This window comes from Myotis yumanensis, unplaced genomic scaffold (assembly GCF_028538775.1).
Source record: "Myotis yumanensis isolate MYYU_CA2020_CCGP unplaced genomic scaffold, mMyoYum1.0.hap1 SCAF_3, whole genome shotgun sequence".
NCBI classification, from domain to species: Eukaryota; Metazoa; Chordata; class Mammalia; order Chiroptera; family Vespertilionidae; genus Myotis; species Myotis yumanensis.
In genome coordinates, this window is record NW_027223754.1 from 120,215,509 (window position 1) to 120,240,020 (window position 24,512).

The 24,512-nt window shown below is 44.0% G+C and overlaps 1 protein-coding gene across 6 annotated transcripts in view; it reads right to left on the reverse strand.

Moving 5' to 3' along the window:
• The window catches only part of ERC1 (ELKS/RAB6-interacting/CAST family member 1), a 503,328-nt gene that overhangs the window by 366,987 nt on the left and 111,829 nt on the right, over positions 1–24,512 (reverse strand). For 4 of the 6 annotated variants that reach the window (XM_070409489.1, XM_070409490.1, XM_070409492.1 and 1 more), the window contains exons 4-5: positions 13,261–13,335; positions 3,743–3,898 (exon numbers count right to left, since the gene is read on the reverse strand). In XM_070409489.1, coding sequence (XP_070265590.1) covers positions 3,743–3,898; positions 13,261–13,335 — 231 coding nt within the window. Of the gene's footprint in view, positions 1–1,787; positions 1,872–3,742; positions 3,899–13,260; positions 13,336–24,512 lie in introns of all 6 variants that reach the window. The other 2 variants (XM_070409487.1, XM_070409488.1) reach the window with 1 other exon arrangement.

The window sequence follows — 24,512 nt, forward strand, 5'->3', positions numbered from 1 at the left end:
GAAGATAATTATAAATAGCATCTATTTTCATCCTGTAATATATAGGAGTTATCACATACTGGAATGGTATAGTGTCTTTCATGATATCCATTTACCAACAAACATCAAACATTAGTATTATCCTATCGCTAACATACAGAATGCACTAAAAACATATTTGCTGTATGAATGAATATTCAGGAGAAATGTTCAAAGTGTTATCACTTCCTCAGCTAAAGAACTATGACTTAAAGATTACTCAAATTTCCAGCTAACTCTAATCATGTGATCAAAAATAAATATAAAATCTGTTCCCTATCATCTGCATTATGAATTTTCAAATAATGTTATATTGATCATAAGGACTGAGAAAATAAAGAAAATATTCTAAATAGAAAGCAGAGTTTAGAAGTACAAATTGTGCTTAAAAGTTAGGAGTACAAGCCTTGGTTTCCTAATCAGTAATAAGGAGAAAGTGAACCAGTGCCACTATGTTGTTTAGAGATTAAATAAAATAATGTATGGAAAGTGATTCGCCTGTTGTTTGAAACAAAAATAAATTACTTAATAGTAGCTGAGAAAAAAAGAGAGAAGTTATGGATTATCTTCTCTAGACAATACATGGTTACCACAAACCAAATTAGACCCTTTCAGATAAAATGTTTCACTTCTCGCCCTGTACTATAAAGTGGTCCATAAACAGCAAACATACCAAATTAGCATAAGGTTTTTTTTAATGCTGCATTCTAGTCTTATCCCACAATTGTTTTCAGAGTAGTTTTTTCTGACACTTGTGTGACAAATGTGTGCACAGCCTAGTATAGGGCAGTAGAGTGAAGAGCTTATCAGCACAGATTCTGGAACCAGATTACTTATGTAAAAATCAAACTCTGGCTCTTACTGGCTATGTTTCCTAAGCACCACTCTGTTACCTCAGTGTCCTACTTAATAGGTTATAAAATGCTTATAATAAGTGCTCAAGTGTTAGCTATTTTATTATATTTTGAAATGAATTTTAAGTTCTTTAAGAAAGAAAACTGAATTTGATTTAGAGACTTTAATTATCTAATTTACTAGGTAAGTCTAAATAACTCTAATCACTTTTTATACAGCTTTTTTAAATTTATTTTTTTATTTCCAATTAACATTTTATACTCAATTTTTAACATTTCACACATTGTTTCTGCTCAACCAATTTCAGGACTTGGTGAAAAAGTTGAGTGGTCGGCTGGGTAATAGGATAACACAAGGGAAGCCTTTTTTCCAAGGCTGGCATGTGAATAAAGTACCTATGCCACCATCTTCTTATACAGCTATTTTATAGAAAGGAACATTTTTTTGCAAAACCACCAAATGGAAACTTAAAGATGATGTCTACATATGAAGATAAAGCACTTTACTCAAGAATTTCAAATTCAAATAAATACTAGGTGATGGACCTAGAACATCTGTATATACCTAAGAAGAAAAAGAAACTATCATTTATGTAAACCAACAAGTCTCTAATAACAGGAAAGGAGTTGAGAATAAACAAGCTTTGAAGTACCATCCATAGAGTGACAAAAGGAACAATAAAGAACCAGGTATAGGGCTTCCAGAACATGTGAGAGCTCACTGCAAACAAGTGACATATGGTTCAAGCTGCTGAACAGGAGTTGGTTAAAGAGCAGAGCAGGCTGGTTAGTGCCAGTACTGGGCAAAGCTGCCAACCATAGGAAATGAAAAGTATAAGCCACCCAGAAGCCAGAGCTAGCAGGGTCCCACTGTGGGATCACTGCACACAAGAGGGTAAATCTTACGGCAAAGACCTCAGCCTGAAGACCAGCCGCTCTCTTTTTCAGCTCCTCCCCTTGAGCCTCTTTCGAACTTAGTTCCTCCTTCAGTTGCTCTACCTGTCACGACATTATTATTCTTTTTTATTTATGTGTCAACTTGGATCTTATCTGCTTTTGAGCCAGAGCAGTAACTGGAAGTAACAATAACATATATTGGTAACCCAATCAAATCTGTTTCCCTAATTCCCTCTTCAAAGGACCCTAGATGGTGTCTCTATTTTCACAGAGTTTTTAAAATTAACTGGGATGTGCTAATCAGCGAATGAGAACCAGACCTTATATTGCTGAATATTTTTTCTCAAATTAGGACAAAAAATGAAAACTAAAAGAAAGTTTGAATATGTGAATTTTAAGTTTCAAATTAACATGAAATTGGCAGTAGTCATGTCATTAACAACAGATTCTTAAAATAATAGTGGAATATTCTACAGATTTATATGCCAGGTATGGGTACCACAGTAAGAAGTCAGAAACAGGAGGAATAGTTTTAATTGTGTCATTCCCTTACAATTTTCACTTCTGAGAAATTGGGGAATAATATAATTTGGATATGGCAGGAGGAAGGGGGATACTTATTTTCTAGGTAATCTATATGTATAAAAGGCTAAGTGACCAACCGTACATCCATCCAACCGTCCGACCAACCAGCCGGTACATATGATGCACAACATTGACTTGCGCATGCACGATACATATAAAGCTCTCGTTGGCGCCAATCACACGCAACCAACTAGCCAGTACATATGACAGGTACTGGCAATCCTATCTAATAAAAGGCTAATATGCAAATCGACCAAATGGCAGAATGACCGGTTGCTATGATGTGCACTGACCACCAGGGGCAGACGCTCAATACAGGAGCTACCCCCTGGTGGTCAGTGCGCTCCCATAGGGGAGCGCTGCTCAGCCAGAAGCAGGGCTCATGGCTGGTGAGCACAGCAGCGGTGGCAGGAGCCTCTCCTGCCTCCGTGGCAGCACTAAGGGTGTTGGACTGCTGGCTTAGGCACGCTGCCCCCCCCCCCCCCCCACCAAGGGCTCCCAGTCTGCAGGCCGGGCTGAGGGTCCCCCCCCCCCAAGTGCACGAATTTCGTGCACTGGGCCTCTAGTTTAAAAATAAAAATAAATAAATAAATAAAAATAAAAGTTTACTGCACAAATCTTTCTTCCAATTAATTTCCTTTCAATGTGCATGAATCCGTGCACCGGGCCACTAGTATTTTATAATTACAAGTATGATTTTTAATTAAACCACAACAAACCTGTAAATTGACAATTATAATAAACTAAATACTCCAATGTGCCTAAATAGTTTATAGAATCTAAATGGCTTTAGATCTAAGGAAGTAATATTGTGTGAATTTATAAGTATAGAGAGACATGTGATACTTATCTTACTTCGCATATACCTGAAACACACATGGGAAACAATAAACCTGATACAAATGGATCTTCTCCAAGGGACAGAGCAAATGTTTTTTTATGGAATTATATTTGAAGAAAAAAACATGATTTTATTTCAGCCATATCTGGGTGGGGTGTACTGGGTTCAGCTTCTTAGGGTTTTGACTTTTAAAATACTTCACAAGAGATAGAGAACTAAATGCCTCACATAGTGAGAAAACCTCATCTGGATGTAATCCTACTAAATCATCTCAGCAATAATGATAGACATGAAATGTTAAACTATAATAATGTATACTTTGCCTCATATAGGTAATTTTGTTTTAAGTGAAAACTTGAAATAACTCTAGAATATCTATAATTCTGAGTTTAATTCTGGGCAAATTCCACTTGAAAGAATTAGTTTAGAGGTATTCTTCCCTGACGTTTGATAAAACAGTATGAAGTGCTACATTATCAGTAAGGACATAGGAATAAGCATCAATTTTCAAACCCCTTCTTAAAATTACAATATCTCATACCATTACCTTATTTTTCATGAACTTAGAATGACTCCGATAGACCTCCATTTGCTTCATTTCTTCCTCCCGTTCTTCAGTACTCAGAGCCCCATTCGATTTCAGCATCTGAATTTCCTCTTCCAAGTCTCGGAGCCCACGCTCCATAGAGGAAATTTTTGAATCCTGAGGACAATGGAAGATTTACACATTAAAGTAGTCATGAGAAATCAGAGAAGTTAAACAACCCAGTCTTAGAGGTGTTAAATTTAATAAAAATAAATATGCAAGGAAATTGCTACCTAGCAATTGATACCTTACTTCTAAAATATATCCTTTATGGTAATTTGAATGGAAAGAGGAAGACTCATCTATAATATGACTTTTCCTTTATCTCTTCCTCTCATCTGCATCCTTTCAATTAAAGTTAAGAGAATTAACTAAAGAAATAAAAGCAATGGAAAACTCGTTAAAGTTTTTTGTACTTTATGGTCAATAGATATGTAATGAAAACTTTTGTAATGTTAACAATAAAACCTTTTCCAGATATAATCCTATCTAATAATAGACAAAGATTCAAATTGACCGTACCTTTGCTATGCCCACCATTGGCTAATCAGAGTGATATGCAAATTAACCACCAACAAAGATGGCGGTTAATTTGCATACGTAGGCGCGAAGCGGCGGAGCGAAGACTGAAGGCGGCTCCGGCCGGAGCAACAAGGGCTTAAAGGCGGCTCCAGCCGGAGCAAAGGCCTGGGTCCCGGGTGCCGGAGGAAAACTGGTGCAGGCAGCCAGGGAAAGGGAAGGCCTATTGCACGAATCTTTTCATGCAACAGGCCTCTAGTATCTTATCCTATTACTTGTGACTCCTAACAGTTTTATTTCTGCCCACAAAATAGGGGGGACATGTGTAAGAGGGTTTCAAAAATTTATACAATGATGTGTGTAACTATATTTATAACTAGAGGCCCGGTGCATGAAAATTCATGCACTGGAGGGGGAGTCCCTCACACTGGCCTGCCCCCTCTCACAGTCCAGGAGGCGACCCAGCGATCAGGGGAAGGTGACACCCCATCACACCTCTGCTGCTGCCACTACCGGCAGCGCAAGCCTCGGCCTGCCCTGGTTACCTGAGCCTCAGGTGGCCCTGAGCAGCCGGGCAGCTGCCATCCGAGGCTTGTCTGCGCCTTGGGCTGGCCCTGGGTGGCTGAGGGGACTGGGGGACTCCAGAGGCAGGCGCACGGAGCGGCTGGGCCCACCTGGGGGCGGGCCCAGCCTTGCAACATGCCTGCTGCCCCGGTGGGGCTGAGGGGACTAGGCGCCACCATCTTGTGGCTGTGGGAGCCGCCATCTTTGTGGGCATGGCAGTCAATTAGCATATTCCCTCCTTATTGGCTGTGGGCACCACCATCTTTACAACTGCGTAAGGGTCAATTAGCATATTCCCTCTCTATTAGATAGGGTAATTAAGATTTATAACATACCACCACAGAAAAGCAAAGAGATAAATAATTACATTAACAGTTACAGTTTATCATACTCATAATCTTTTTCTTATACTGCTCCATAAATATGAAATATTTCATAAAAATTTTTTAAAAACCACTGTCTTTGTAAACCATGACCACCACAAATATCACCTCCTAGTAGAATATCATTCCATATTCAATGTCTTGGTTTTGTTTGTGACTGTATCTAGTGATTACTTTAAATGTCATTAATTACAGAAAGATCATTTTATATGTTGTCAGTTACAGAAAAACTACACAAAACAGATATACTTATATCAATAGTTACATATGCTTATTCATCTAAGACAGGGGTGGGAAACCTCTTTCCTGCCAGGGGCCATTTGAATATTTATAACATTATTCGTGGGCCATACAAAACTATCAACTTAAAAATTAGCCTGCTAGATTTGGTCAAGTATTTCATTAATTCACCCCTAATGCCTTGGCAGGGCCAGACCAAATGATTTCACAGGCTTTATGTAGTCTGTGGGCTGGACGTTCCCCATCCCTGATCTAGAAATAAAGATCTTAAAACATATCAATTAAGTGTAGGCTTTATTTTAATTGGGATTTTAGAGAAACCATTCCTTTAGAAGGTAATTTTGAGAATGACTTCCTGTTACACTTTAGTTCAAGGATTGCTGGACTGACTCATTGTTATCATGTAGATAAAAGTTAAAGGATTTATCATGAGACAACTACAACTAGCTATTAGGTTCAGGGGAGTGGAGGAGCATGTATTCCTCTGTCTTACATTATATACCCTTTAAAATTATCACAACAAAAAAATTTTTTTTACAAATCTATTCAAATTAAAATTACATTTGATTCTAAAGAAAATGTATAAAACAGTACAATCAGAGATATTTTACTTATTTAAAATTATTGGACCTTAGGCTACTACTTCAATTGCACTATCTGAAAATTCACTTTTGAGATGACTATAAATCTTCCTGGAAATATTAGGATGTAGTCCCTCAAGAATGACTAAAACACTAGGCATATGCATGTGATTAATCCACAAATGAAAGAAAGTGAAATGTGGTTCACCTCGGACATTAGCCTGGGTGGCAATGAAAGAGGGCCAGGGGAAGGAGGGCGTGTATTTCTAGCACTGTTGGTACTCCACACAAGGCAAATAGCCTTCAACTAAGAACTCCAGCTCTGCACATCTACAAAGCCCCTACAAAAGGAGCTTGCCAAGGAACATTACCCATCTTCTCCCCTAATCCCAACACAGATAAGCAAATCAGCACCCCCACTACCACATCATGCAGAATAAAAGCTTCTCCCTAGAAGGGACCACAATTGCAGCTCTGGAAGCCATGCAGCAGGCGCAGACTGCACAGAAAATGAACCTGCCAGGCTACTCTCTGAAATCAGGCCAGAAAATTAATGCATGATATGTTCAACTAGTTCCTGCACCAACTCAACTAGTACTCAGGCTGGGTTAATTCGAGGATAGTTCTTCCAACGAGGTTTCTTACTCCTAGAATCTATATATATAAAAGCCTAAGTGACCGATTGACCGTTCGACCGGCTAACCGATAGCTATGATGTGCACTGACCACCAGGGGGCAGACGCTTAACGCAGGAGCTGCTGAGCTGCAGTGACTTGGCAGTTGCAGTTCTCCAGGGTGTGTCATCGGAGAACCGCCCTCTTGCAATCCGGCACCCCTCGGGGGATGTCGGAGAGCCAGTTTCGGCCAGATCCCCACAGACCAGGCCGAGGGAGTGAGCACCGGGCCTCTAGTGTATAATAATCAAGTAAATAAATTCCTTATCATCTTACTGTTCTGTGCTTCTCCAGCCCTAAGCCTACTGAAACCCTGTTCCTCATTAAATTTCCATTTCCTCAACTTTTTTTCAACTCCCAATTCCAAGAAAACATGGCTTTCCCAAAGAATATAACTTCCCAGAACTCTCTCCAGCACCACAAAGGAGCAAGGGAAATGTGTGGGCATTCTAGTTTCTCAAAGCCATTCCCCTTTATCTAAAGCTCATATTTAAAGTTCCGTTTCACACTACCTTCCTCACTGCAGCCATCCAGGGACTTCCCAGTCACTCCTGCGTGTGTGTTTTTTAAATCCTCTCTCAAGGATATGTTTTTATTGATTTTATTTTCTATTTCTTAAATCATCACCTAAGGATATTTTTCCATTGGTTTTTAGAGAGAGTGGAAGGGTAAGAGGAGGGGAAGAGAGAGAGAGAAACATCAATGTGACAGAGACACATCAATTGGTTGCCTCCCACACGTGCCCCCAACGGTACCAGGACCAGTGATCGAGCCTTTAAATGCCTGCAACTGAGGTACATGCCCTTGACTAGAATCGAACCCAAGACCCTTCAGTCGCTGGCTGACATTCTAATCACTGAGAAAACCTGGCTAGGGTTATTTTTATTTAGTTTAGAGAGGAAGGGAGAGAAAGAGAAATGTCGATGTAAAAGAGGAACATCAATCAGTTGCCTCCTGTACACACCCCAACTGGGAATCAAACCCACAACACCTTTTTGGTGTACAGGACAATGCTCCAACCAGCTGAGCAACCCAACCAGGGCCACTCCTGCTCATTTTAAGAAGCCTTTGGCACCTGACATTGGCACCAATCTTCCCTTCAAATGCCTCTTGCCACCAACCTAGGATTTCGATGTCTGAATTCTTTGATGTTCTGGATTCCAATGAACTCATCCTCTAGTCCAGTGGTTCTCAACCTTCTGGCCCTTTAAATACAGTTCCTCATGTTGTGACCCAATCATAAAATTATTTTCGTTGCTACTTCATAACTGTAATGTTGCTACTATTATGAATCGTAATGTAAATATCTGATATGCCGGATGGTCTTAGGCGACCCCTGTGAAAGGGTCATTCGACTGCCAAAGGGGTCGTGACCCACAGGTTGAGAACCACTGCTCTAGTCCATTTTAGCTAACCAGTTTATAAGGACTACACTCTGGATCCTACCTATCCAGGACTCTCTTCCCAGGCCTATCACACCATGACTCTCATTATCTGCTGTTCTTCAACCTCACAGAGATCTCCACATCCCTAATTTTTACATTTTCTCCCAACCTGGCAGTCCATTATAAATTCTCTTCCTTCCCATCCAGGCTACATTCCTGGACTCATCATCCAAATTACTCTTTCACCATCACTCACAATTCATTTGCACACAAGTAATTTTGCTATATCTCTCCAGCAAAACTCTAACCCTAGGGCCACACAGTAATTCTTCCCTGCTCCTCCACTGCTATAGGAAAAAGAAGAAAAAAATAGAGAAAAGGTGATGAAGAAGCATGAGAGGGATGAGTGGTATAGAGGAAAAAGATCAAAGGAAGAAGACAGGAGAAGGGAGGAGGAAAGGGGTAAGAGGAAGAAGAAAAAGAAGGGGGAGGAAGGAAAAGGACAATTACATCACCTTGAAGATGATTGTTGGGCTGTCTATCAATTATCTTTCTTTCCCATTTTCCCCAAAGACTCTTCTAGATCTTCATAATTCTCTCTACCTCATGCCACACTCTCAGCAACTTAACTATTTCAGTTGTGATTTCAGCATAATGTCTAACTGACCCCACTGAGTCACCAGAATCTCAGAATCTCCTGTCTCTTAGCAGAATGGCTAAAAATTAACAGGACTTAAAATAGATCCACTAATAATTAATACCATTACACTTCCCCAGTTTGTCAAAATGTAAATAAAATAATTTTGTGAATGTAGGTACATTCGTGCATTTTAGTCTTAGGTTTTAACAGGGATCGGGAAATAACATGTATAAATAAACCTGTGGGAAATGTGAACATTCAATTAAACCTTTCTAAAGGTTCTTTACCAGATTATGTTCAGGACCACTAATTGTCTAAATACAAAGAATCCAGAATCTACTAATTTGGAATTGGTAAATCCTTTCCCCATTGAGAAAAAAAGATGTACACAATATAAAGAAAGTTTTAAGAAGAAATCATACAAATTAAGAGAACACTTCTTATAACTGTATTTGAGAAGCATCTATTTATAGAAAACTATTTATATACCAAAAACTAAATACTCTTTTCATATCAACAAATATTAAATGAAGGTCCACAATGCAAAATACAGTGTCAACATTTATTTACAGATATATAAATATGTATAAATATATAGATATATAAACATATATAGATATCTAAACAGATATATATAGACATATATAGATATACACTGAGTGGCCAGATTATTATGACCACCCCATCAGTACTTCGTTGGGCCACCTTTTGCCCCATCATACTTCGCTGGGCCACCTTTTGCCTTCAATACTGCAGCGATTCTTCTTGGCATTGACTCCACGAGATATTGAAAGGTGATGCAAGGAATCTGACACTATGCCTGATGAATAGCACTGTCCAGTTCTGTGAGATTTGATAGTTGTGAAACCAGCTGCCTGATGGCTCTTTTATCTTCGTCCCACAAATGCTCAATTGGATTGAGATCTGGTGATTGTGGGGGCCACCTAAGCAAGGTAAAGTCTCCCTTATGTTCTTGAAACCACTCCTGCACAATACGAGCACCGTGGCGTGGCGCATTGTCTTGTTGGAAGAAGCCATCTCCATTGGGATACGCCATCAACATGATAGGATGAACTTGATCAGCAACAATACTGAGGTATGTTGTGCTATTCAGACATTGTTCCACACGAATTAAAGGGTCCAAATCATGCCAGGAAAACATGCCCCAAACCATAACACTGCCCCCACCAGCTTGAAGGGTTGTACTCATGCATGTGGGTACATGCTTTCATACTGTTTCCACCAAATTCTCACTCTGCCATCTGCATGATGCAACTGGAAATGTGATTCATTGGACCACATGACATTTTTCCAATGCTTGACTGTCCAATCCTTGTGTTCCTGTGCAAATTGGAGACGTTTTATCTTGGTAACTGCATACAGCAAAGGTGTTCGAACAGGCCTTCGGCTGTTTTGCTGATACTCATTCCATGGCTCCGAGCACCAACAATCATCCCATGTTTAAAGGCTGTTAAATTGCGTTGTTTACCCATATCTTCAGAAAAAAATCACTTCTACTGTTGTGATAAACAACCTGCTTCCCTGTTTATAATGGTCTGGCCCTCTAGCAACTTTAGCGCGAAATTATAGCTAATTTGCCTACAAATGTCAGGTGGTCATAATAATCTGGCCACTCAGTATATCTATATCTATATCTATATGATTTCAGAGAGGAACGGAAAGGGAGAGAGAGAAAGAAACATCAATGATGAGAGAGAATCATCCATGAGTTGCCTCCTGCACGCCCCCACTGGGGATCGAGCCTGTAACCTGGGCATGTGCCCTGATTGGGAATAGAACCATGACCTCCTGGTTCATAGGTCAATGCTCAACCACTGAGCCATACCAGTGTCAAACTTTTTAAGAGATATGAAAAAGTTAGAAAAAGAGAGAGAATTACCCTATCCATAGAAATCTTTTAGCTTTATTATAAAAGAACATGTTAATAAAAATAATAGCAGCAGCAGCTTACAGTAACTGAATGTTTACTATGTGCCAGCTCCTCTTCAAAGTGTTTCACTCTTTTAACTAATTAAACCTCAAAATAACCTACAGGATGGGTACTATTTCTATCACCATCCTATATAATAGAGGTAATATGAAATTGACCGCCATGCCCTTGCACAAGATGGCCGCCCCCATGTGGTCAAAAGATGGCCGGCAGGGGAGGGTAGTTGGGGGGGACCAGGCCTGCAGGGGAGGGCAGTTGGGGGCAATGGGGCCAGCAGGGGAGGGCAGTTGGGGGGACCAGGCCTGCAGCGAGGGCAGCTGGGGGTGACCGGGCCGGCAGGGGAGAGCAGTTGGGGGTGACCAGGCCGGCAGGGGAGAGCAGTTGGGGGCGATCGGGCCAGCAGGGGAGCAGTTAGGCATTGATCAGGCTGGCAGGGAAGTGGTTAGGGGGTGATCAGGCAGGCAGGCAGGCGAGTGGTTGGGAGCCCGCAGTCCCAGATTGTGAGAGGGTGCAGGCTGGGCTGAGGGACACCCCCACCCCAGTGCACACATTTCGTGCACTGGGCCTCTAGTTTATTAATAAGGAAATTGAGGTATAGAGAGGTTCTGTAACTTGCTCTGTGTCACACAGTCAAGTAAAGCCAGATTTTGAATCCAGGGAATTTATCTCAGAAGGCAAGCTCTTCATTGCCAACTGCCATACCATACAGCCTAAAGATTTCGACCTACTCATTAATGTAAAGCAGAGGTTTTCAAAGTATGGCCACAAAACCTTGAGGGTGTCCTCCAGACAGTTTCAGTAAGTCTGCATAGTCAAAATTATCTTCTTAATAATACTATCACTTTATTTGCCTTTTCTATTGTGTAAACATTTTTAATCAAGGTATAAAAGCAATGGTGGGAAAAATTGCAAGTGCCTTAGAACAAAAGGCAGTAGCACCAAACCACAGTAGTCATTGTATTCTTCAGTGTCAGGCACTCACAGAAAAAAAAAGAAAAAGAAAATTTTAAAGACTGCTTAATTTAATGTCTTGTTATTTTATTACTTTTAATAAATCTCAAGCTTTGAGCGCATAGCATTTTAGTATTCTGTGTGATAAACTGGGAAGGAACTAGGCAGGTACTTCTGCTGTAAGAAGTATGGTGACTGTCCCCAGGAACAGTACTTGTGTGCTTCTTTGAATTGCAAGCTGAATTAGCAACATTTTTTCACAGAAAACTGTTTTTATTAGAAGGAACAACAGATAAACTATGGTTATTCAGACTTGATATTTAGCAGACATTTTCTAGAAATAAAGGAAATGAACCTGTCATTTTAAGAGTATAAAGGGGTCCTGAGATCAAAGGTTTGAGAATAGCTGACTGAAAGAAATTCTGGACAACCCTTTTGGTCCAATTTGAGTTATGTGCTGCAACTAAAAGGAACTGAAACAGAAGTTCTTTTAAAGTGTCATTTTCACTAAGTGTCATTATTTCTTTTAATGAGTAAAATATTATTACACTAGAGGCCAAGTGCTCACAAATTCATGCATTTGGGGGTGGGGGGACGGTCCCTCAGCCTGGCCTGCGTCCTCGCACAGCCCGGGAGCCCTCGGGAGCTGTCCACCAGCCAGCTTAGGCCCGCTGCCCAGGGGATCAAGCCTAAGCTGGCAGTCAGACATCCCTCTGGCAGCCCAGGAACCCTTGGACATCCTTAGCACTGCCAAGGAGGCAGGAGAGGCTCCCGCCACCGCCGCTGCACTCGCAGCCATTAGCCCGGCTTGTGGCTGAGCGGAGTTCCCCCTGTGGGAGCGCACTGACCAACAGGAGGCAGCTCCTGGGTTGAGCATCTGCCCCCTGTTGGTCAGGGCGCATGATAGCAACCAGTCATTCCTGGTCGTTCCACCATTAGGGACAATTTGCATATTATCCTTTTATTATATAGGACTAGAAGCCCGGTGCACAAAAATTTGTGTACTGGCGGGGGGGGGGGGGGGGGTGTTCCTCAGCCCAACCTGTGCCCTCTCATAGTCTGGGACCCCTCGGGAGATAACCACCTGCTGGCTTAGGCCCGCTCCCCTGGTGGCAGATGGCACGCCCAATCCCACTGTGTCTGCCCCGTCTCCCCCAGTCGCAGATGGCAGGCCCGGATCCCTCGCTGGGGCGGGTGGCCGCTCAGATCGTGTTGCCGCCCACCCCGCACACAGCAGGCCTGGATCCCGCACTGGGGTGGGCAGCCGCTCAGATCGTGCTGCCGCCTGCCCCGCCCACCCCAGGCCAGGATCTCGTGCTGGGGCAGCCAGCGGCTGGTGATCGCGCTGCCGCCAGCCCCAGGCGGGCGGCGCAGTGGGATCTGCCTGCAATATGCAAATTAGCTGCCATCTTTGTTGGCAGTTGATTTGCATATCGCACTGATTAGCCAATGGGAGGCGTAGCGAAGGTACAGTCAAGTACCATGTTTGTCTATTATTAGATAGGATACCATTTTTTAAAACTCATACATAACAGTGTCTGATCACTTACATGTGTAAAATAACTCATAAGATTATTAGATTCTTTCTTACCTTCATTTCAATAACAGTTTGCAGAGCTTTTGTCTTGGCAGAATCAGGGGCATTCTCAAATCTCCGATGCATCTCCTATACAACAGAAACAGAAGAAGAGTAAGTGTCCTCTTTTTCACTCTCATTTTTATAAAGGGGTGAGGGAAGAAGGAGTAACTGTGTACAAAAGGTGGTCCTCCCAGCCTTGTAAGATACCCGGATCCTTCTCTATTTCCTGACCTTTCTCTGTGAAACAGGTAACCCACACACTGTATCCAGACTAAAAAAGCATAGGAGGGTTCCAATTTCTGAACACCTAGTTATTTAAAATTAGTCTCACAGACCCCAGCTACTACAACTGCTGAAACTACAACACATCCCCTACATGACTCCAAGACAAAATCAGAACTCCAAATGATCCAAAAAGGGGAGTAGAAATATTCCCTTTTTAAAAGGAGAAATAAAAGCAGTCACAATCAGTCTAGATTGCATAAGCACTAGTGTTGACAACATGCTTTCCATAAGATCCACCCCCAGAGTAGCAACCACCTGGCTACCAATGATGAAAAACTCTCTCCAGTGGGGCTACAAGTAGAAAGAAAAAGATAAAACTGCTGAACAAGTTTCATAAGTAGTTCATGTTTAGAAAATGTCAGAAAAACATGGCTATTTTTTAATCCAAATTTCAGTGAGTTCAGGTTCTGGAAGGAAGGAGGTGATGATAGTAATATCACAATTAGGGTCTCCAAGGATCACCCACCCTGAAGTTACCAGAACACCTCAAAATATTTTGTCATATTTTGAGAATGTCTCTGAGTTTGTCAGTACTTCCAAAGTATTCTGGGACAGACTCTAGTGTTCCCCAAAGAATACCCAGATGAATACTTTCCAACTGAGAGTGCTTAACCATAATAAAAAGAAATGTATACTTTAATTATACCTTTCACCTAATTTATTCATTCTTGCCTGACCAGGAAGAATGGTTTGAGAGACATAGAAAATAGAAATGCAAACTTCATTGAGCTATCTATTCCTGAGAGAGTAGTCGTAATTAAATGACAGAAGTTCTAAATTATGAACAGTCAACAGTTGAAACACCAATAATTTCTGAACATCCACACTACCCATCTGACTGCTGATAATATGACAAAAAAACCACTGTTAACACACACTACCCTTTCTGCTACCTCTTTCCCTAACTAAAGTCTTAAATATTCAACTAGGTATCCCACTTGTATGTTTAGCAACTACCTCAAACTCTACATACCCAAGATTAAACTCTTGGTGGTGCTCCAAAAACCTGCTCCATCCTTCCAGTTACTCAGGTCAAAAACCAATGAATCTTCTTAATGCCTTCTTTTTTTCTTTCAAGCCACAGCCAGTCAGGAAATCCAGTTAACTCTGTCTTCAAAACATATCCAAAATCCAAGCACTTCTTGCCATCTCCACTGCTACTACTTGGAGTGAGCCACTAACAAAAATATACCTTTTAATCCAACAACAATCAGGCTCCTCACTCTTTATCTCGCTTCCCTACAGTCTATTCTCAACAGAGCACTCAGAGCATCCCTTTTAAACATAAATTTGATCTTGGTACTCCTTTGCTCAAAACCCTGTCAGGCCTCCCCATCTGACTCAAAGTAGAGCCACAGTCCTTTCAGACCCCATCTCTTACCATTCCTCTCAGTTACTATGCTTAAGCCATACTATGACTCCTTACTATCCCTCAAATATCCTAGGCATTCTCCAGTTACATCAGATGTTCTTGTTGCCTAAACTCTTTCCTGTCCTTCAAGTCTTGGCTCAAATATCTCTTCTATGTTTTTAGGTTTATTAGCTGTGATAATCGCATTGTGGTTATGCAAGATGATGTCCATATGTTTTACAGATACATACTGAAGTCTACAGAGGTAATTACATCCTTTTAGGAATTTGCTTTAAAATCTTGGTGAAGAAAAAAAATTTAAAAAAAGGAAGCAAGTGTGGCAAAATTTTGGTAACTGGAATATCTGAATGATATGCATATTGAGATTCATTATACTATTCTCACTACTTTTGTATAGGTTTGAAATCTTCCATAAAAACATTAATGTTTAATGTTCTCAGTGCAACCTAACCTATTTTAAAACTAACATAAGAACCCACATGTCCTTTCCCCTTTACCTTACTCTACTTTTCCTTTTTGCTATAGCACTTATCCTATCACATTATGTAATTTGTTTACTTGTTATGTGTTTATTATCTATTTCCCTCTATAAGAATGTAAGCTCCCCAAGGGCCAGGGTCCCTGTTTCATTCACTGATGAATCCAGAGTGCCTACACAGTAGCTGATACACTGATAAGTACTTAACAGATATTTAACCCTTTGCACTCCGCTGTCCCCTCTCAGGGGACATCGGAATTCTAGCATATCACTCGGATGTCCCCTCTCAGGGGACAATGCAGTTTATTAGTGATTACAGGGAATTGAGTTATTTCAACGCAACTTTTTGAGACATGCATGTTTCCCTGAAGTTTTATCTTGAAATGGCACAAGAAATTAAATCAAAATATCGTAAAATTACTAAGATATATACAAGAAATGTCAGCGGGTTTTGTGTCGGATTAAACAATAAACTACATATTCCCGATGTGGGACAAAGAAAACGGGACTGCATTGTGTGTTCTAACAGGAAAACACCTGGTGGCAGGCATCAAACCACTTATTACTGTCAAACATGCACTAATCAGCCTGCAATGCATATTGGGGAGTGTTACAAAACTTATCATACTGTACAAAATTATAAACAATAAAATATTGGTTTTTTTTGCAAATATACATTCCTCAACGTCACCCAATTCATATAAGTCCAATATCATTATAATATGTTACTTGGTTCCAAAATTATACTAAATAATACGAGGGTCTGTAAATGCACGTTTCCACCGCAAAGTAGCGTCGAGTAGCTGGTAGCCAATGTCCAGAATGGTTCGGAGTGCAAAGGGTTAAACAATGAATGTCGAATGAATGAATAACAAATGGCTATTAAACTTTCAAGAATTAGGTAAAGAGGAATCTTTTAACCCCTTCCTACTCCTGTGCTGAATTATGTGCACTTCCTCTTATTTCTCACTACAGGCCCAGTGCACGAAATTCATATCCCTCAACCGAGCCTGCACCCTCTCCAATCTGGAACCCCTTGGGAGATGTCCCCTATGGGATCGGGCCTAAACCAGCAGTCAGACATCCCTCTCACAATCTGGGACTGCTGGCTCCTAATCGCTCACCTGCCTGCCAGCCTGATTGCTCCCTAACCACTCCCCTGCCGGCCCGGTCCCCACCAAACTGCCCTCCCCTGCCGGCCATCTTACGGTGGCCATCTTTGTGGTGGCCATCTTGTGGTGGCCATCTTATGACTACATGGGGCAGCCATCTTGTGACAACGTGGGGGTGTTGCCATCTTGTGACAACATGGGGTGTAGCCATCTTGTAGCACCCATCTTGTGATGACGTGGGGGTGGCCATCTTGTGATGATGCGAGGGCGTGACAGTCACCTAGGCTTTTATTAGTATAGTCTAATGCAGTGATGGCGAACCTTTTGAGCTCGGCATGTCAGCATTTTGAAAAACCCTAACTTAACTCTGGTGCTGTGTCACATATAGAAATTTTTTGATATTTGCAACCATAGTAAAACAAAGATTTATATTTTTGATATTTATTTTATATATTTAAATGCTATTTAACAAAGAAAAATCAACCAAAAAAATGAGTTCGTGTGTCACCTCTGACACTTGTGTCATAGGTTCGCCATCACTGGTCTAGTGGCTCAGTGCACGAAATTCGTGCACATTAAAAGGTAATTAATTAGAGGAAATATTTTAATATTGCTATTTACCCTTCCTCTATAATAGAAGTGTCAGAAATGAAAGAAAATTAGTAAAATGTATATGAAAATCTTTCTCCTAACAGAGTCTGGGGTGCACCACGGGACCCAGAGTCAAGTCCCCACCCACCCACCTGCACCTCAAAATCGCGCAGGACCCAGGCCCGGCCAGCACCCCTCCCCCATTGGGCTAGATCCAGACAGATCCGGCCGGTCCCACCCTTGTCAAGCCCTGCAGGGCGGGGGGCGCAACCTCAGGTCCCCTGGCCTGGAGCTGGGGAGGGGGGAGAAGCCAGGGCAGGGGGCGCGCCTTGAGGTCCCCCGTCAAGCCCTGCCGGGTGGGTGACACGGCCTGAGATCCCCTGTTAAGCCCCGCCGGGCAGGGGGGCGTGGCCTGAGGTTCCCCGTCAAGCCCTGCCAGGTGGGGTGTGCGGCCTGAGGTCCCCGGTCAAGCCCCACGAGTGTGGGGGGGTACAGGCTCAGGTCCCTGCTAATTGCTCGTTAAGGCTCATTATGGGAACTCGGCCTCAGCTGTGGGCGCCGCCATCTTTGTGGCGGAGTGACAGTCAATTTGCATATTCCCACTTTATTATATAGGATACCACATACTACATAGCTGTCCTTTAACATTTACTACATTATATTTGAAATAGAAGCCTGGTGTACGGAATTCATGCACGGGTAGGGCTGGCTGGCAATAAGGGCCGATCTGCAGGATGACTGGCGGGGCGATCGGGGGGCCCCCACTGGCACCCGCCTTGGAGGTGACCGACAGGGCTTAACTCCTTGGAGTGCCTCAGGCATCAAACCTTAGTCCTCTTCTCCAATTTACTAATTCCTCTGGTGTTCTCATCCAGTCTCATAACTTTCAATACAATCTACCTAATAATAACTCCCAAATTTTATCTCCTACTGAAATTCATACTTGTATATACCATTGCCTCCTTAGCATCTTCATGTGTATATCAAATAGATACCACACTGTTAATATACCCAATACTGACCTTCAAATTTTTCCCCTTTAAACTTGCTTCATCTATCCCAGCACGACTAATGGTATGTGTCCACCTAGTTGTTTAGACCAAAAACTTAGAGGAGTCTCCTTTTTCTTACACCTACATCCAAGATATCAGGAAATCTGGTTGTTCCTGTTTTCAAGTGTCTCCAGAAACTAACTGTATCTTATTATCTTCACTGCCATAATGATCTGAGCCACCAGTACCTACTACCTGGATTATAGCAACAGCTTCTCCTGAAGTTGACTTCCCTATTCACAATAGGGCAGCTAGAGTGTTCTTTTTAAAACAAAAGTCAAGGCTGATGAATATTCTATTGATCTGTCCCCAAGACCTCCCCTAAATGCCCAGCCTTTAAAACCCTGAAAATGAAGGTCCCAGCAGGCTCTCCTTCCAGGGAGCACGCCTGTGCCATTTCCTTCCCCCTCTCCTTCAAACCCCCCCCCCCCAACCTCCGCACAAATCCCAAAACCTCTAAGGGACCCCATGACACTTGCAAGCAGGAGAACAATGGGCAGTGGCAGTTAACCCAGGCTAACCCCCTGAACCTGTCTCCAAGGCCTCCTTTCCCCCCTTTTTGAGCCAGAACAGCCGAGCCTAGGCTTTCCTGTTGCTTCTTCTATGCCCTTCCTTGCCTCACTGCCTAAAGTATGTTTTTGCTGCGGCCAATAAATTCTTACTTGCTTAAATAAATAAATAAACAGAAGTCAAACATACTTGACACCATCAAAAGCCCCTCATTTCACTCAGTAAAAGTGACAGCCCTTAGGCTGGCCCAGAAGGCCTTATGTGATCTGGCCCCATTACTTGCCTGGCTTCATCTCTTACTATTACCCCCCCTTGGTCTCCAGACATACTAGCCCCCTTGCTTTTCCTCACTACATCAGTCCTGCTCCTGACTTAAGGCTTTTGCATTCATATAGATTTGTTTTTGGTGTGTGGGCCGATGCTCTAACCATTGAGCAAGTGGTTAGGGCTCAGTCCTCATCTTTCTAGAACTCTCAGAATTATTCAAAGTAGTAGTCCACTCCCTCCAATATACACATTTCCTCTTAATTATTGTGACACCACAGTCTTCTTTTTCTATCATTCCAGTTGTCCCTTCTGTTTATTTTGTATGTTCTTGCTTCTAAATTAGACCCCCAAGTACTATAGTGGCTGGGGGATCAGTCCTAAACCCTTTTCTCTTTTCCATCTAAACTCTCTCATCTACACTGCTTAAAATTCAATTGAGATACTAATGAATTTCTGGGCCTGCCTTCTGCTCTGATTTCAAGACTCACATATCCAACTGCTCATTTGCTATTTCTCCTTAGATGTCTAACAGGGAACTCAAATTTATTTATTAAGTAAAATTTGAAAAACCTCTTGATATTCTCTTTAATCTGGTGAGAGATATCTTCCCCATCTGGTTACATATGGCACTACCCTACTAGTAACGCAAGCCAAACACCCGTGTCTCCTTTCATTCCTCCCAGATCTTCATTTCCCACAAGTAATTCAATAGCACATCCTGTTTTGTGTTCAAAATATTTTCTAAATTTATGTTTCACTCCATTTCCAGCCTAGTTTAAGCGTAGATAACTATAATGGTCTCTAGTTAGTTTTCTTCCAATTGCTCTGTCCATTTTCAAGAGAGCATTGAGGTAATCTTGATAAAGCATCAACAAATCATGACACTAATCTGCTTTAAATGCTTCAACGAGTTTCCTATTTATTTCTCACTCCCTTCAAAAGCAATACGGTATGACCATAATAGATAGAAAACTGGTCCTCCTGTCAAACTATTTTAAAATTAGACAAAATGATTAAAATAATTGTTTTCAGAAACTGAAAAACAAGCATCATAGGACTCTGATTCTTAAGGAAAAGAAACAAACAAGGTGATGGCCCAGACTTGCTATCCAATGTGATGCAAGGAGGGGAAACCCAAACAGAAAACAATAGACTTGCAGAACTCAAAAGACAGATCAATGTGAGAGACTCCTAAAGATAGTGGAAATGTGCAAAGCAGAATAACATAGAGAAGGAAGCTAGCCAGAAGGGCAGCAGTATCTGACAGGGGTCCCCTTGAGTCTTTGGTCAAAAAGTGTGCATGAACAGGGCAAGACTCCACAATGTCAGACAAAGAACAACTACTGAGGACAAAACAATTACCACAGAGCTATGATTTAAGCAACTACCTTAATTCACATTGGGCTGGGAAAAATTTAAGTTCCAAAGTGAAGAGAATATCAGAGGCACTTAGTAGAAATACTGGTACTAGAAAGGCCAAGTCTTAGGGGTAGAGCTCATCTACCAGTAGCTCTAGTGCAGTGGTTCTCAACCTTCCTAATGCCGCGACCCTTTAATACAGTTCCTCATGTTGTGGTGACCCCCAACCATAAAATTATTTTCATTGCTACTTCATAACTGTAATTTTGCTACTGTTATGAATCGTAATGTAAATATCTGATATGCAGGATGTATTTTCATTGTTACAAATTGAACATAATTAAAGCATAGTGATCAATCACAAAAACAACATGTAATTATATATGTGTTTTCCGATGGCCTTAGGCGACCCCTGTGAAAGGGTCGTTCGACCCCCAAAGGGGTCGCGACCCACAGGTTGAGAACCGCTGCTCTAGAGGGAAGACTATCTAGAATACCCCTAACAGAGTGTTTAAAAGCAAGTCATAAAAGGATCAAGTTAATTTAAAATTACATTAAATCTTGCAAGACAAAACAGTTAATTAAGGAAGACAGTAAAATCCAGAATACATTAATCCAGGACAAACTCTGAATATATATATATCACTTCAGGCCACAATAATCTCTCACCTGCATTAAAACAAACAACTCATCAACTTTCTCCCAGCCTCCAGTTTGTCCACATTTAATCAATTCTCCACACTGTAAGCAAGGTGATTAACTGAGTACACAGGAGATATTTAGCAATATTTATTCAATAAATGAGCATAAAACTTTAAAATGTATAAACAAAAATAAAATGAATCCTACTAACTATAAATAACCTTTATTAATAAAATCCTGTAACCTATACTTTGCATTTTTATTTGGCATTTCTCTATCCACTTGAAAATATTAAAACTGCATTTCTTTGTAATACCTCATTATTCAGATACTGAACTAATTTAACTGACCACTTTCCCATTCTCTAATTCCAAGTTAGGTAAATTTTAAAATGCTTTAAGGAGAGAGAACCAAGATGGCAGCGTAGGGAGCGGACCTGTGTGTGCTGCTCTCTCACAGCATCATTGAAACTATCAACTATGAAGTAAACAACCGCCACTCAGAACCATGGGGAAGTTGGCCCAGTGGGAGATCTACAACTGGAAGAAAAGAAAGAAGTGCAGTGAGACTGAGTGGGAGCTACGGAGGCACCAAAACCAGAGGTACGCAGTCACACGCCACGCGGGCTGCAAATGAATTCTCGGTTTTTTACGAACCCTCGAATCCTCTGGGCTTGCTCGGGGCGGGTCTCTGAGGCCCCAGATCCCACAGGGAGAGGCGGCCACGGCCTTACAGTGGTCGGAGAGCGAGGGAAGCTCTGACACGCGGCTGCTCGCCGGCACTGAGGGACAAGAAGTCCTGGTGTCCTGGGGAGGCGAGGGGCGCGGAGACGCTGCCAGCTATTTCCTCCAAGCTGGCGACTCCCTGTGACCCCGCCCTACCCTCAGGGCTGTGCCAGAGGCACAAGAGGGAATGACTGTGCTTTTACAAACTCTCAAATCCACTGAGCTGGTTCGGGCGGATCTCTGAGGCCCCAGGCCCCAAGGCAAGAGATGGCTTGGCCTTCCAGCGGTCAGAAAGCGAGGGAGGCTCTGGCGCTCGGCTACTCGCCGGCACTAGGGGACGCAAAGTCCTGGTGTCCTGGATAGGCAAGGGGCCGCTGAGTCTCCGCCCCGGCGACTCCCTGTGACCCCGCCCTACGCAATTTACATTCCCATCTGGGCTGTGCCAGACTCACAAGTAGAAACGCCTTTGCTTCTGCAAACTTTCAAATACACTGAGCTGGTTCAGGCGGGATCATGAGGCACCAGACCCTACGGGGAGAGGCAGCACGGCCTTACAGCCATCAGAAAGCGAGGGAGAATCTGTTGCACAGCTGCTCGCAGGCACTGGGGGACACAAAGCCCTGGCAGAGATTCAAGGGGCCGCGGAGACTCAGCCAGTGTTATTTGCTCCGCCATGGCGACTCCCTGAGACTCAGCCCTAATCAATTTACATCCCCATCCAAGCTGTGCCAGGTGCACAAAAAGACCCACCTGCGCTTTTGCAGCCTATCCCAACAAATTGGAGACTTCAACTGCTCGCAGCCATGGGAGACACACTCAAGAAGCAGACCCAGGAGAACCAGGATGGCGGCATAAGGAAGAGACCTGTGCGTGCTACCTCACACAACAACATCGAAACTACCAAATATCAGACAAACACCTATCATACAGAACCATGGGAAAGTTGGCCGAGTGGAAGCTCTACAACTGGAAGGAGAGAAAGAACATTGAGACTGAGTAGGATGTGACACCAAGTACAGAGCCCAACCCAACAAACTGCAGATTTCAACTCCTCGCATAGAAAGAAGCGCATTGAGACTGAGTAGGATGTGCAGAGGCACCAAGTACAGAGCCCATCCCAGCAGGCTGCAGATTTCAGCTCCTTGCATCTGGGAGGGACGCAATCGGGGGGCAGAGTCGGGTCCGGGGCCGGCCAGGGCTGGGCCTGACTGGGCCGGCACTGTGGAACTGCTGTACCAGCAAGCGCACAAACATGCCCACTGGTCCCAGTCTCTTGTGGGGCGCTGGGGGACAGCAGACAGGCAGTCTGTGCACTTGGTGGAGGGCAGGAGTGCTGGATGTTCAACCACCAGGAATGCCTGGAGATTTTGTCTGGTGGGGAGTTGCCGGCAGGGGACAGAGGGCCAAACTTCCTGTTTCCCCGGTAAGGCTGGGATGGCCCCGGTGAGGTTGAAACGGCCCCGGTGTGGTAGGGACAACCCCGGTCAGGTTGAAACGGCCCCGGTGTGGTAGGGATGACCCTGGCCAGGTCGAAACGGCCCCGGTGTGGTAGGGACAACCCCGGTCAGGTTGAAACGGCCCCCGTGAGGTAGGGACGCCCCGGTCAGGTCGAAACGGCCCCGGTGTGGTAGGGACAACCCCGGTCAGGTTGAAACGGCCCCGGTGTGGTAGGGACGACCCTGGTGAGGTTGAAACGGCCCCCGTGAGGTAGGGACAACCCCGGTCAGGTTGAAACGGCCCCCGTGAGGTAGGGACCACCCCGGTCAGGTCGAAACGGCCCCGGTGTGGTAGGGAAACCCCGGTCAGGTTGAAACGGCCCCGGTGTGGTAGGGACGACCCCGGTGAGGTTGAAACGGCCCCCGTGAGGTAGGGACGACCCCGGTCAGGTTGAAACGGCCCCCGTGAGGTAGGAACGACCCCAGTCAGGTTGAAACGGCCCCGGTGTGGTAGGGACAACCCCGGTGAGGTTGAAACGGCCCCCGTGAGGTAGGGACGACCCCGGTCAGGTTGAAACGGCCCCCGTGAGGTAGGAACGACCCCAGTCAGGTTGAAACGGCCCCGGTGTGGTAGGGACGACCCCGGTGAGGTTAAAACGGCCCCCGTGAGGTAGGGACGACCCCGGTGAGGTTGAAACGGCCCCGGTGAGGTAGGGACGACCCCGGTGAGGTTGAAACAGCCCCCGTGAGGTAGGAACGACCCCAGTCAGGTCGAAACGGCCCCGGTGTGGTAGGGACAACCCCGGTGAGGTCGAAACGGCCCCCGTGCGGTAGGGACGACCCCGGTCAGGTCGAAACGGCCCCGGTGTGGTAGGGACGACCCCGGTGAGGTTGAAACAGCCCCCGTGAGGTAGGGACGACCCCAGTCAGGTCGAAACGGCCCCGGTGTGGTAGGGACAACCCCGGTCAGGTTGAAACGGCCCTGGTGTGGTAGGTACAACCCCGGTGAGGTTGAAACGGCCCCCGTGAGGTAGGGAGGACCCCGGTCAGGTCGAAACGGCCCCGGTGTGGTAGGGACGACCCCGGTGAGGTTGAAACAGCCCCCGTGAGGTCGGGACGACCCCAGTCAGGTTGAAACAGCCCCGGTGTGGTAGGGACAACCCCAGTGAAGTTGAAACGGCCCCCGTGAGGTAGGGACGACACCAGGGGTTGAAACGGCCCCCGTGAGGTAGGGACGACCCCGGTCAAGTCGAAACGGCCCCGGTGTGGTAGGGACAACCCCGGTCAGGTTGAAACGGCCCCGGTGTGGTAGGGACGACCCCGGTGAGGTTGAAACGGCCCCCGTGAGGTAGGGACGGCCCCGGTCAGGTCGAAACGGCCCCGGTGTGGTAGGGACAACCCCGGTCAGGTTGAAACGGCCCCGGTGTGGTAGGGA